Raw genomic sequence first — 12,679 nt, forward strand, 5'->3', positions numbered from 1 at the left:
GTCTGATGGCCGAGTCCTTTAATGAACAAACTTTCAATTCTGCCATAGCCTAATGCCTCTTAAATTGTCTGAACTTTTAACTTCATATCTAAGAAATCATTGCTGGGCTGGAGAAAGGGTGCAGAGGTTAGGCACACCGGCTGCTGTTCTTGAGGTCCTGAGTTCAATTCCCATCAACCTTACGGTGGCTTACAACCACCCTAATGAGATCTAGTGCCCTCTTCTGTCATGCAGGCTGTGTAATAATAAATAAATCTTCTTAAAAAATCATTGCTAAATTCAATGCTATGAAGCTTTCCCTTATGTTTTCTTAAAATTACATCATTAATAATCATTAATATCTAGTGTGTGTGGTGTGTGTGTGCGCACACGCACACGTGTGCTTGCTTTTCTTGGGTACATGGACATGCACATGTGCCACAGTGATGTGGGAAGAAGGTTCTCTCCTTCAACTATATGAGTCTCAGGAACTGAACGCAGGTGGTCTAGCTTGGTGGCAAGCTCCCTCACTTGCCTTGCTGGCCTTTATTTAGGCTTTGATCCATTTTGATTTAGTCTTCATTGGTGCTATAAAATATGGCTTCAATCCCATTCATTTGCACAGATACTCAATTTTCACAATTCTAACTGTTGAAAAGGTTCCTCTCCATTTTCAGCAGCCATTTCTAAGTGCACAGTTCAGCTGGCATTAGCAATATCCACGTGGTTGGGCAATCATCAGCACTAGTCATCTCTAGAGGGTTTCGTCATCCAGTCATGGTGATTAGCATGATTGTTGGCACAATGCAGAGTCACCCGGGAAGGGCGTTTCAGTGAGGAGTTGTCTAGCTTTGGCTGGCCTGAGGGCATGCCTCTGAAGGATTTTCTTTATTGAGGTGGGAACCTCCGCCCAGAATATTGGTGGCGCTGTTTCGTGAACTGCCTGGAAAAGAGTGAACTGAGTGCTGTCAGACACTCCGATCCATCGCCCTCTGCGCTTGACTGTGGCTGTAATATGACCGGTACTTTCCAGCTCTGAATTGTAATGTAACCTGAACTGTAAACCCAATGTACATTTTCTCTCTTAAATTTCTTTCGTCAAGAGCATTCCATCACAGCATTTGGGAAAGAAACAGAGACAGACTTGCTGTGAAGTTGTGTTATCTAGAGGTATGACATAGCCTTTGTGACTTGAAATCACAGCACCTATGGTTACCAGCAGGAGACACTCACAATATGGGTCCAATAAACATTCCATGGTAGAAGTGTGTGTGTGTGTGTGTGTGTGTGTGTGTGTGTGTGTGTGTGTGTGTGTGTGGCAGGAGGGAGGGACTGGTCAGCAGATCCACACCTCAGATTGCAGCCACCTGCAGCCCTGGCTGCATACAATTCTGCTCCAGCTGCATTTGATTTTGGAGAATATACCCTAGAATATATAGAAGGTGGAGGGCTGACTGGGTACGGGATTAAAGTGATGCAGCCCTTTTGAATCATTATGCCTGCTGGATAAGGCTTTTGCTGATGTAGCTGAGTAACACCCTTCCCATAAGTAATCCCCTCACCAAAAACAAAAAACTAAGCCCAAAGCCTCATTGTTCCTTAATCTGTGGCTGAAATTGTTTCTCTGGTCTGTCCTTGGTGCCATATCTGGAGTGAATAAGTGATTGTTCACATTGTCCTGGGAAAAGTAACACAATGCTCATTTGGAAACTCCATATGAATTAAACAAATCCCCATTGGTCCTTCTCTCCAGCCCCTGGAACACACCGATGTACTTTCTGTCTCTGTGACTCTATCGCTGTCTTTGTTCTTAAGGACCATGGTCTATATGAAAGTTGTGGGATTATAGAGAGGGAAACTGAGTCCTGGGCTGGTAAGATATAAGGCAATGGGGAGAGAGGGTCTGCTATCAGTCAGCCGAGGCAGATGTGAGGGATGAGGTCAAAGCCTGGCAAGGCAGCCCCTGGAAATGTGGGCCCTATGCAGTGTCAAACAGCCTAATTTCTTTTATTGGCTCTCTCACCCAAGCCTAGATGTTACCAAAAGATTTCTTAGCTGTTTCTCTTTTGAGACTTGGAGTCTTTTTATATTTCTGTATTCAGAGCTAAGTTTTCCTACCTCTCCATTTCATTCCTCCTTTTTTCTTTCAAATTGTGAACTTTATTGAAATACAGTGTTTGTTCAGTATACTCCGTAAATGTGTGTGGTGCATTTTCACAGTATGAGCACGCCCATGCATCTAAATTCAGAGAGCGAAGAGAATTTTCCAGTATCCCAAGGGATCCCTTTCAGTGATTCCTCATGTTCTTCCACTAAAAGTCTGTTCCTTTTGGCTTCTGGATCTTTTATATATGGAAGCAAGCAGAACACATTCCTTTGTGCCTGGAAAATATTTCTCCCTGAATCTCCCCCCAGCCACTTTTTTTTTTTTTTGAGTCAATTCCCATCATGCTGATCATCACAAAATGGTCACTATGTTGGTCCACATGCCAGCTGACTGGATGGAGGGAGTTGGCTACATGAACGTAAGGAGAGGTCAAATTCACAACCCAGAACAGGATAGGAGTTTCTCTAACTGGGCCCCAAGGGGCTGGTGCTAAAAAACGGATGGCTCCCATTGCAGGCCCTAATGGAGGAGGGATGCACTTGCCCCATGCTCCCCTCCGAACATTTCAAGGAGAAGGAAGCTTAGAATTTCTAAACATTCCCGGAAGAGTCATAAATCACATTTTAGCTTGTTTCAATTGCAGAATGAAATGGTCTGTTTTCTTGGAGATTTTTATTCTTTCTTTTCAGTCTCTTGCCCTCTGGTTACCTGGCTCTCAGCTCCCAGACACAGGGCTGGCTGGTTGCCTTCCTTCCTTTCTCCCTCTTATCCTCCTTCCCTTTGTGTGACTTTATTCCTGGGGAGACATATATTAATGTGTACTCATTCCAGATAGATAATTGACAACAAACCAAAGTCATGATACTGTCAGAGGTTAACTTGGTGAACTAATGAGTTTATTGGGCTTACTTATAGGAATGTGGGATCACTTACAGACAGTTGCATCTCATTGGAAGCCCACCCCAGCGTGGGTGAGGATTCATGAAAGTTGGAACTTTCTGTACAACTTACAGGTAACTTCACAGACTGTAGCTCAGCTGTCTTCACTGTTTATGTGACTTTAGTGAAAGAGGGACCTTGTAAAACTGCTAAGTTTTAGGGACTTATTAATATTTCTGAGTTTACTTCCTGAGTCTCTCTCTCTCTCTCTCTCTCTCTCTCTCTCTCTCCCTCTCTCTCTCTCCCCCTCTCTCTCTCTCGAGACAGGGGTTCTCTGTAGTTTTGGAGCCTGTCCTGGAACTCACTCTGTAGACCAGGCTGAGTTTGAACTCACAGAGATCTGTCTGTCTCTGTCTCCTGAGTGCTGGGATTAAAGGCGTGCACCATCCAGCCTACTTCCTGAGTCTTAAAAGGTCACCCTTTAGAACTTTCTGAGTCTTGGTGAGCTCTCCCCAGAGGGTGATAAGTTCCAGTTTATATAACAGTTTATATAATGCTCCTGTCCTCCCCCTTTCACTTTATTCCTCCTCTTTCTTAGCTCTGACAATTGAGTTTCAAGGCTTCATAGACCAGGAACTTGATGTAGTCTTAGAAGACATTTAAGTTACAAGGAGTCCTGATGATTAGAAGACTCACCAAGCCTTTCCTTGCTTAGACTTTTCAAATGTCACTGTACAATTGCTACTATAACAGCCCAGGTAATTAATTCAGCTCAATTAATAAATGACTTTCTATGTAATAAGTCAGCAGGCAACCATCATTTAATCACCGTATCTCCCACTCCCACAACGCTTCCTCCTACTTCCCCCTCTGCTCCTCCCACTTGCTCTTTCCCCATCTTCATAGAGCTCCCTTGCCTGTTGAATTTCAGGTTAACACTAAGTATTACCTTGGGTCTTCTTGCTTCCCCTCAGCATCAAAGTTAGTCTGGCTGTTGTGTTGGTTCCCTAGAGCTCCCATAACGGAGCCCCCAGACTAGGACGGCTTAGAAGTCGACACATTCAAGGTCAAGGTGCTGACAGGGTTGGGCTCTTCTGAGCGTCTCTATCCCTAGCAATGCTATCTTCTCTCAGTATCGTCACACGGACTTTTCTCTGAGTGTATTTGTGTCCTAACTGCTTCTTTTTCATGGGCAGAGACTACCTCAATAACCTCATTTAGCCTTTATTAATTATTTCTTTAAATTCTCCAAAGGCAGTTACATTTTGGGGTATTGAGATAGGACTCAACATATGATTTGGAGAGGGGACACATTTCAGCCCATGATAGTACTAAGAATAAAGTTGCAGCAAACACTTTAAAGTATAGTTGGTATATACACATGAGATTGATGATTAATTTTTTTTTGACAGAGTTTTATTCATCGTCTCAAACTCACTATATAGCCATGGATGACCTTGAACTTCTGATCCTCCTGCCTCCACCTGAGGGCTGTGATTATAGGTGTCTGCTGCCACGGTCAGTTTCCTGTGATGCTGGGGATCAAAACCCAAAGCTTGTTACATACTAGGGAATCACTATAATAACTGAGCTATGGTCCCAGACCTGATGGTCAATCTTGAATAGCAATTTGATTGACTTGAGAAACACCCAGAAGTTTAGTGGTCTAGTTTCATTTCCGTTGCTGCAATAAATTGCCAGAAAGCAACACAGGTGAGGAAAGGGATTATCTGGTTTATGGTAGTTTGAATGTAATCGGCTCCCATAAACTCATGGGGAGTGGCACTCTTAGGAGGCGTGACTTTGGTGGAGTGGGTACAGCCTTGCTGGAGAAAGCGTGTCACTGTGGGAGTGGGCTTTAAGGGTTCCTAGGCTCAGGATACAACCCAGTGTCTGAGTTGACTTCCTAATGTGTTCAAGATGTAGGACTCTCAGCTACTACTCCAGCATCATGTCTGCCTGCATGCCGCCATGCTCCCTGTCAAGATGACAATGGACTGAACCTCTGAAACTGTAAGTGAGCCACCCTCAATTAAATGTTTTCTTTATAAGAGTTGCCATGGTCACGGTGTCTCTTCACAGCATCTTCACAGCAATAGAAAGCCTAATAGCTTAAATTCCAGGTTACAGTCCATCATTGAGGGAAGTCAAGACAGAAACCTGAAGTTAATCCTGGTTGCTATTCCACATCGCGTTACCTCTGATGCAGGAAATAAACTCCTTCCCCTCCAAGTTGCTTTAGATCACAGTGTTTACCACAGTGCTAAGAACCCTAAGACAAGAACCATCTGCCTAAGGAATGGTGTCTTCAGTGGGCTGGGTCTTCCTATGCTAATTAACAATGAAGACAGTCTCCCACAGACATGCCCAGTGGCTGATGTAATCTAGGGAACTCAATAAAGCTACTTAATTGTAGCTTGTGATAAGTTGATAGCGAGAGCTAACTGGGTAGTGAGTAAAGCCCTCTTGGAGGTACATCTGTGAGGATGCTTCTAGAGATGGTTAAGTAAGGGGGTCTGGGAGAGACCCACTTTGAATGCAGGCCTCACAGTTCCATAGACCGAGCACCCAGATTGAGTAGGGGGAAAAGAAGCAAGCCAGGTGACTTGGGCATCTCTGGTTCTGCTTCCTGCTTCTCCGTCCCCGTCCCTGTGTCCCCCCCCCCCCCGCCTCCTCTCCCCACCAGAAACACCACACCAACACAAGTAATCCCTTCCTCAAGACACTCCTCCTGTGGGGCTTTTTGTCACAAGGACACAACATTAACACCGGGAGGGGTTGGTTTTTCTCACAAGCTTCATTTTGCTGATGGGAAATAGACTCACTGAGAAGAGCTGCATGGCTCACCTTCCCAGATGTGGGTCGTGAGCTCAAAGTTGCCTTGCCAAGTGTGTTGAGGAAGCCGTGTTCCCCACCTGTTGTAGAAATTTCTGAAGTTCCTCCAGGTGACTTCATAGGACTATTCACCCAGGAAACACAGGAAACACCCATGGTTCAGCCTGTCTCAGGTTCTGGAAGTGGGATGGTAAACAGGAAGGGAAATTTATATTCCTGGTGGATCAACACACAACAAATACAACTAAATACAGCTGCCCCTCGGTATCCTCAGGGATTGGTTCCTAGAGCATCGCCAGGGTCCTCACAGACAATGAGCTACAGGATTGTTTAAGTGTCTTATGTAAAACAGCTTCGTATTTGCACATAACCTGTGTGTACCTCTCGTCCATTCACATCGTCTCCACATTACTTATGATATCTAATGCAATGTAAATGCTATGTAAATAGATGCTTCACTATGAGGGAACAATAACAAGAAATAACTGATCCTATGAGGGGTCAGTATCGTTGGAGGTCTTTGTACAGACTGTTCTAAAACCACACTCGGTTGAATTTATGGATGTAAAACCTGTGGCTAGAGACAGAATGAAAAGGCAGACTGTGGTCAGTGAAGGCCAAGCAGGGACAGAGAGCTAGGGAATTAGGGGCTCAGGGATGGGAGGATGAAATTGCCTTTTACGGTTTCCTGTAAATGGGGACACAGGAGAGCTCCTGGAGGATTAGACTGTGCCAGTCAAACAAAGGCCTGGAAAGAACGGGAAGTAGGAGCTGCTCAGGGGATGGGTCCCAGGAATGAGTGACAGAAGAGGAACCAGCCAGAGAGAGATGAGGATCTGGATGAGGTCCAGAGGGCAGACACAGGACTGCAGGTCCTAGAGAGGTTTGTTACTCTAAGGCAGTGGTTCTCAACCGGAGGGTCGAGACCCTTTGTGGGGAGGTCAAATGACCCTTCCACGGGGGTGGCTTATTAGGTATCCTGAATTTCAGATATTTATGTTACAATTCAAAACACTAGCAAAATTACCACTATGAAGTAGCAACTAAAATAATTTTATGGTTGAGGGTCACCACAGTGTGAGGAACTGTATTAATGGGGCACAGCATTAAGAAGGTTGGGAACCACTGTTCTAAGGGCACCAGGAAACCACTGAATAGGTTTAGGGAAATAACTCGCAAGACCCAAGTGACATTACCACATGGGTCATTAGGAATAGCAAGCACACACCAGAGACTGCTGCTACCCTTGCCTGGGTGGAACACACCAGTGACAGCAGGGGGTGGCAAAATGCCTATAGTTTGGAGGTAGAATAGACAGGACACAGCAAGGAATTAGATGGGTCTCTTGGGAAGGGGGGAAGCAAGGGTGACTTCTAGATGTGGCCTTGAACCTCTAGAGAGCAGGCAAAATTTATGCAGAGGTCGTCTCCCAAGTCCTGACTGTGGACTTCCACCGTCCATCTGCATCCTCAGACAGAGTGGGTGTCCAGCAAACATTCCTAAATGAACAGCAAGCTGATGACATGCAGGGCAAAGTGGATTTAAAAGAGGACTGGTTTTTTACATTAAAAATTTATTTTATGTGTATGGGTGCTTTGCCTACATCTGTCTATGGGTACTACATGCATGCCTAGTGTCCTTGGAGGTCAGAAGAGGGCATCAGAGCAGCTGGAACTCAGGATACAGATGCTTGTGAGTTGCTGTGCAGATGCTGGGAACCAAACCCTAGTATATAAGAGCAGAAAGAGGTCTTAACCACAGAGCCATCTCTCCAGCTCCCATTTTACATTTTTTTCAGGTAACTAACATTCACTGGCCATTTTAAAGCACACAGTTTGGTGACATTTATCGCGTTCACAATGGTGAACAGCTTCCCCCTCTAAATTCCCTGAATCCATGAAATAGTCACTTTCTATTTCTTCCTTTCCTGAGCTCAACCAATAATCTGCCCACACTCTGTATCTTTTACAAACTTTGGGTATTTCATATGAATGTAACCATACAGTATGTATCTTTTTTAAAAATCAGCATCATAGTTTGGTATTCGTTCAAATGGTGACACTTCTTTTTATTGGCTGAATAGTATTCTTTTGTGCCGGCAGATATCACACTTTCTCCATTGAGGTTATTTGGGTTGTTCCTACCTTTTGACTAATGTAAACAGCATTGTTGGGAGCAGTGGTGTGTGCAAGTACTGGTTGAGTACCCGTTTCAATTCTTTTGAGTTTATGCCTAAGGAGTAAGTGAATCATATGGTAATCTATGCTTAACTTTTTAGGGATCTCTAAATTGTTTCCAGACCTCTCAATACAATTTTGCCAAGGGAAATAAAAAAGAGGAAAGTCGGAGTCTGGGAAGCATAGGGCTTACCTTATCCTCCACAGGCCACGCTAGACTTTACAATTAGTTATCTACAGTCAAACGACTGAAATTCTCTGAGTTGTCTCCTAATCCTTAGAGTGGGTAAACTAATTTCTGTGGGTAGAGTGACTTGTTGGTTCTGAAGCTCCGGGCACAGAGCAAGGTCCCCAAGTGAACCACTGCCCCTACTCCTCACCCTCCCCAGCCCTGATTCCCCGCTGCTGCTGCTGCTCCGTGTTGGCAGAGCAAAGTCCAATGCAAAGGAGTCCGTCTCAGTGGTTCGTGAACTACAACTCCCAGCAGGCACCTCTCCGGGCCGCCTCTCCCAGCCTAGTGCGCAGGCTTTGGCAGACGTGGCACCGGGAACTCGGAGGCGGGGAGCGGCTGCGAAGTGGCGATTGCTGTTGGCCGCCGTGGAGCTGGCGGGCGTGCGCGGGAGCCGGGCGCAGACGGCAGGAGGCGGCGGGGATGGCGCGGGCGTGGGGGCTGCTACTGGCGATCGGGGTGAGGCTACGGGTCGGCGACATGTGCGCTCAGCGTGGCCGTGGGCGCGCGCGGTCCGGGGCGGTTGGGGGCGTGCGCACCGGGTGGCAGCGGGGTCCTGGTCCTCTGCGCCCCGCCCGGGCCGGGCTGGGTGATCCCTTGCTCGGGGTTCGCGGTCCAGCACAACTTTGCGGGGGCGCAGGTCCGGGACGCCCTCGGCCAAGGCAGAATCCCCCGGGCGGCGCCTGCACCTGTGTGAGTGCAGAGTGGAGGATGCCTTCCACCTGTGCAGCAGGAAACCTTGCTCATGGGTTGAACCCAGGGAGAAAGGGCGCGTAGCGGGCTGGGTGGGGTCGCCACCTCCAGGAGTTCTGCTCCCACACTCAAGTGTCGCCGGCTCCAGCTCTGGCCACTTTCGAGCAGTGTGACGCCGCGGATCTTTAAACGTGTCTGCGTTTCTTCCACGAGCTGGGAACAGTAAAGATACCCGCTAACGAGGTTGTCAGATGGGTTGGCTGAGGAGTCGGAGGAACAAGCTCCGTAGACTGCAAAATGATACCGGAGTGATACAGGAGTGGAGGAGGGGGTGGACCGGGGTGCAGACTGTGGGGATGGGAGACTTTCCAGGGCATCCCCCGGAGAAGTGGGGATGGGTGTGCCTCTGGGGCTGAGGTGTGGTTGTGACTGTGATAGGATGTTGTGGCCTTCTTCCACATCTCTCCCATAACTTCTTGTCTCCCGGTGTTGGGTCCATTCTCGTCACTCCCACTACCATTGCCACCAGTTCCGGAAGACTTCCTGCTCCTGTCACTCCACTGTTTTCCCTTTGGGTGTGGCAAGGATACTGAGCAGATTGGGGGGTGGGGGGAGAGGGGTGAGTGGCCTGAAACACTTTCTCTTCCCGGGGTCCTGGCCTTTTGGGGTTCACCAGTAAGGCGTAGCCTCGAGTTTTCTCTTGTGTGGAAGTAGGTGGCGAAGGAAGCTCCTTGTGCCCTGCTCCGTGTCCTCCCTCCAGGAGAGACCCTGTAAGGGTGGTGCTGCTGGTGGTGTTGCTTGATGTTTGCCATCAGTTTCCTGGAGCCAGTAGGTCTGACTCCCATCAGGATGTCAGTCCTTGAACTCTGAGGGAGGAGCGGTCTGCTTTCTTCCCTTTTCCATCCCTCCAGTAAAACCAAGGGCTTAGGAGTCTGAACTTTTACTCTGTAAACATTTATCAACCACGGTGTTTGCCACCGACCTGAGTTTTGGGTGGAGAGCAAACTACACTTTGTGCCCTCTGTCAGATGTTGCCTGTGGCTGAACAGCAGTCAATCCGGGAGCAAATAAAGATAGAAGGACGAGAGCAGTTAAGAGCTAATGCCCTTACTGCTGCTGGTTGCCTGTCACGGGAGAGCCATACATTATCTTTGAGGGAGCGTCCCTGTGGCCTTCCTGAGGTGGGCGGGAGCAGAGTGCAGGAATAATGTGTTGTAGATACTCCTAGGTAGAGGTCTGCAGGTACTTCCCCACAGGCCATGTTGAAGAGAGCTGAAGTTTCCTCAAAGCACTGGCAGCTGGGAGTCCTAAACAAAGCATTTTATGTCTTTTCCCTTAAGCAAGTGTGAGGTAGAGGGATGAGAGCCTGGAATCGGCAGGCAGCAGTCAGCGATAAGGGACTACTAGTTGGGCCTCTGTAAGTTTAAAAGCTATGTGGATCTGATAAGGGACTCCCAGGTCCCTAGGAGCTCTTTGGGTTCTTTGTTCACTCTGTAGTGACTGAAGGCCCCTGGGTGTGGCCCAAGGGATATGAAAAAGTACTTACTGGATCTGATGACACAGGCTTGGAATCCCAGCTACTTAGGAGGTTGAGGCAGGGGGATCAAAAGCCCTGTTTGGACTACAGAGTAAGTTTAAGGGCAGCCTGGGCAGACTTTGTCTCAAATGGGGAGAATTGGGGGGGGTATAACTCAGTGACAGAATGCCTGCCTAGCATGTGCTAGATTCAGTTCTTAATACCGTATAAAATAAAAAAAAAATTCAGTATCCTTGGCATATATGGCCTTACTGTTCCAGTTTTTGACTGTCTGTGGTGAGTAAGACGGACGGTGGGTCTGAAGACACAGCTCAGAGGGTAGAGTGCTTGCTTTGCAAACGCGAAGCCCTGGGTTTGATCCCAGCATCACATAAATTGGGTGTGGTGTAAAGCCAGGCAGCTGGGCCAGGACGTCAAGGTCATCTTCAGAATTTCAGGCCAGCCACCATGTACTAAAAAAGGTGAGCATTGTATAAAATGTATTTTGAGAGACCACATTCACTTTTTATCACAGTATAAGAATAACTACTGTATTTCATTAGTTATTTTAAATCTCTGCCTAATTTATAAATTAAACTTGATCCCAGGTAAGGGTGTATGAGAAAAGTCTATATGTTCTACACAATCTGCAATTTCCAGCGTCCACTGGAGGTTTTGGAGCCACCCCTCTCAAATAAGGGAAACCATGATGGGAAGGGTTAACAGAGATTTGTGTTCAGAGCTGTGCACAGACCACATCTTTTTATAAATGCAAAATACGGAAGTAAATTAATTACTCAGTAATTGTGGCATGGTGTAAAACCTTCAGGCCTCTTTCAGACTTTGGAAAGTAGTGTTTCTTTGTTAGTTTGGCATCTGTAACAAATACTGCATAGACTGGGTCCTTATAATGACAAATCTGTCGCTGTTTCAGATGCCCGGGTGACTGATGCCAGGACTCAGGCAGGTTCTAGGGCAGATTCTCTTCCAGGCTGCTGACCGCGGATTTCTTGTATCCTGTGTGACAGGGGGGGAGGATCCAAGAGCTTTCTGGGTCCCCTTTAAAAGCACTGATCCTATTCATGGATATTTAATCTTTCAGCCTTGATAACCTTCCCAAGGCTGCAACTCTTCCTACCTGACACAGTGTGTGTGTGTGTGTGGTGGGGGTTAGGATTTTGACATATGACCTTTAGGCTACACCAAACATTCAGTCCATTGCGACAGTTGTAAAGAATATGCTTACTACAAGTAGTGCTTGTTGATCAGATATGCTAAGATGTGGATGAAGACCATCTAAAGAGGAAAAATGCTCGTGTGTAAAAACCAAGATACAGAACTAGACTTCAGAGTGGATGAAGTTACAGATGAAAAAACTACCAGAATATTGTAAGACTGGTTGTTCTAGAAAGTGATATAGTAGGTGACTTTTGCTTACATCTTTGATTGTTATTTTTTATGTTTTCTAATATGTATATATATATATATATATATATATATATATATATATATATATATGATCAGAAAAGTGTTTAAAAATTCACAGGTTTTCTTGGCAGCCATTTTTAGTCTTCTAGAACAGTTCCCGGTGGCACCTGGACAAGTGAGCCCCAGAAGCTCCCGGACTACAGAGAGCAGGACCCCTTGACCTGTCAGCCTGCTTTCCTGCTGTCCAAATGGTGCTTCCTGCCCAGCCCAGCCTTCCCTGAGGGCCGCATGCTTTGTTATAAAGTGTCTGGGCAGTCACAGGATGAGAACTGTCCTGTCAGGGCTTAGTAGCTGCCTCCAAGTCTGATGGTTCTCAAATGTCAGGCCAAGGACTCTGCTGGACTGTGGTGGAATTTTCAATAGTGTACAAACAAATTCCAAAGATAATGGCAGTGAAAGGATTTTAAAAAAAAAATGAATCCAAATATTTCCAGTTAAAAACTTGCCTATGAGCTAAGTGGTGGGTAGCACATGCCTTTGATTTAAGTGTTCTGGAGGCAGAGGCAGGTGGATCTCTGAGTTCAAAGGCTAGCCTGGTCTATAGAGTGAGTTCTAGGACAGCCAGGGCTACACAGAGAAATCCTGTCTCAAAAAACTAAACTAAGTAAGTAAGTAAATGAATAAATAAATCTTGCCTGAGGCTTTGGCTGTGGCTCAGTGGCAAAGTAGTTCTTAGAATTTGGGAGGCCCAGGGTTCACGCCCCAGCAACACACACATGTACTTTTTTCATGTCTGTTATTTATTTATTTATTTATTGAGACAAGATTTTTCTGTA

The 12,679-nt window shown here is 46.4% G+C and overlaps 1 protein-coding gene across 1 annotated transcript in view; it reads left to right on the forward strand.

Moving 5' to 3' along the window:
• Window positions 1–8,521: 8,521 nt before the first annotated feature.
• Pdia5 (protein disulfide isomerase family A member 5) overlaps window positions 8,522–12,679 on the forward strand; it is an 88,807-nt gene continuing 84,649 nt past the window's right edge. The window contains exon 1 of the mRNA XM_087901101.1: window positions 8,522–8,665. Within this exon, the coding sequence (XP_087757227.1) occupies window positions 8,630–8,665 (36 nt within the window). The 5' untranslated portion in view covers window positions 8,522–8,629. The remainder of the gene's footprint in view (window positions 8,666–12,679) is intronic.

Source organism: Myodes glareolus, chromosome 2 (genome assembly GCF_982192425.1).
Source record: "Myodes glareolus chromosome 2, mMyoGla1.1, whole genome shotgun sequence".
Classification (NCBI taxonomy): Eukaryota; Metazoa; Chordata; class Mammalia; order Rodentia; family Cricetidae; genus Myodes; species Myodes glareolus.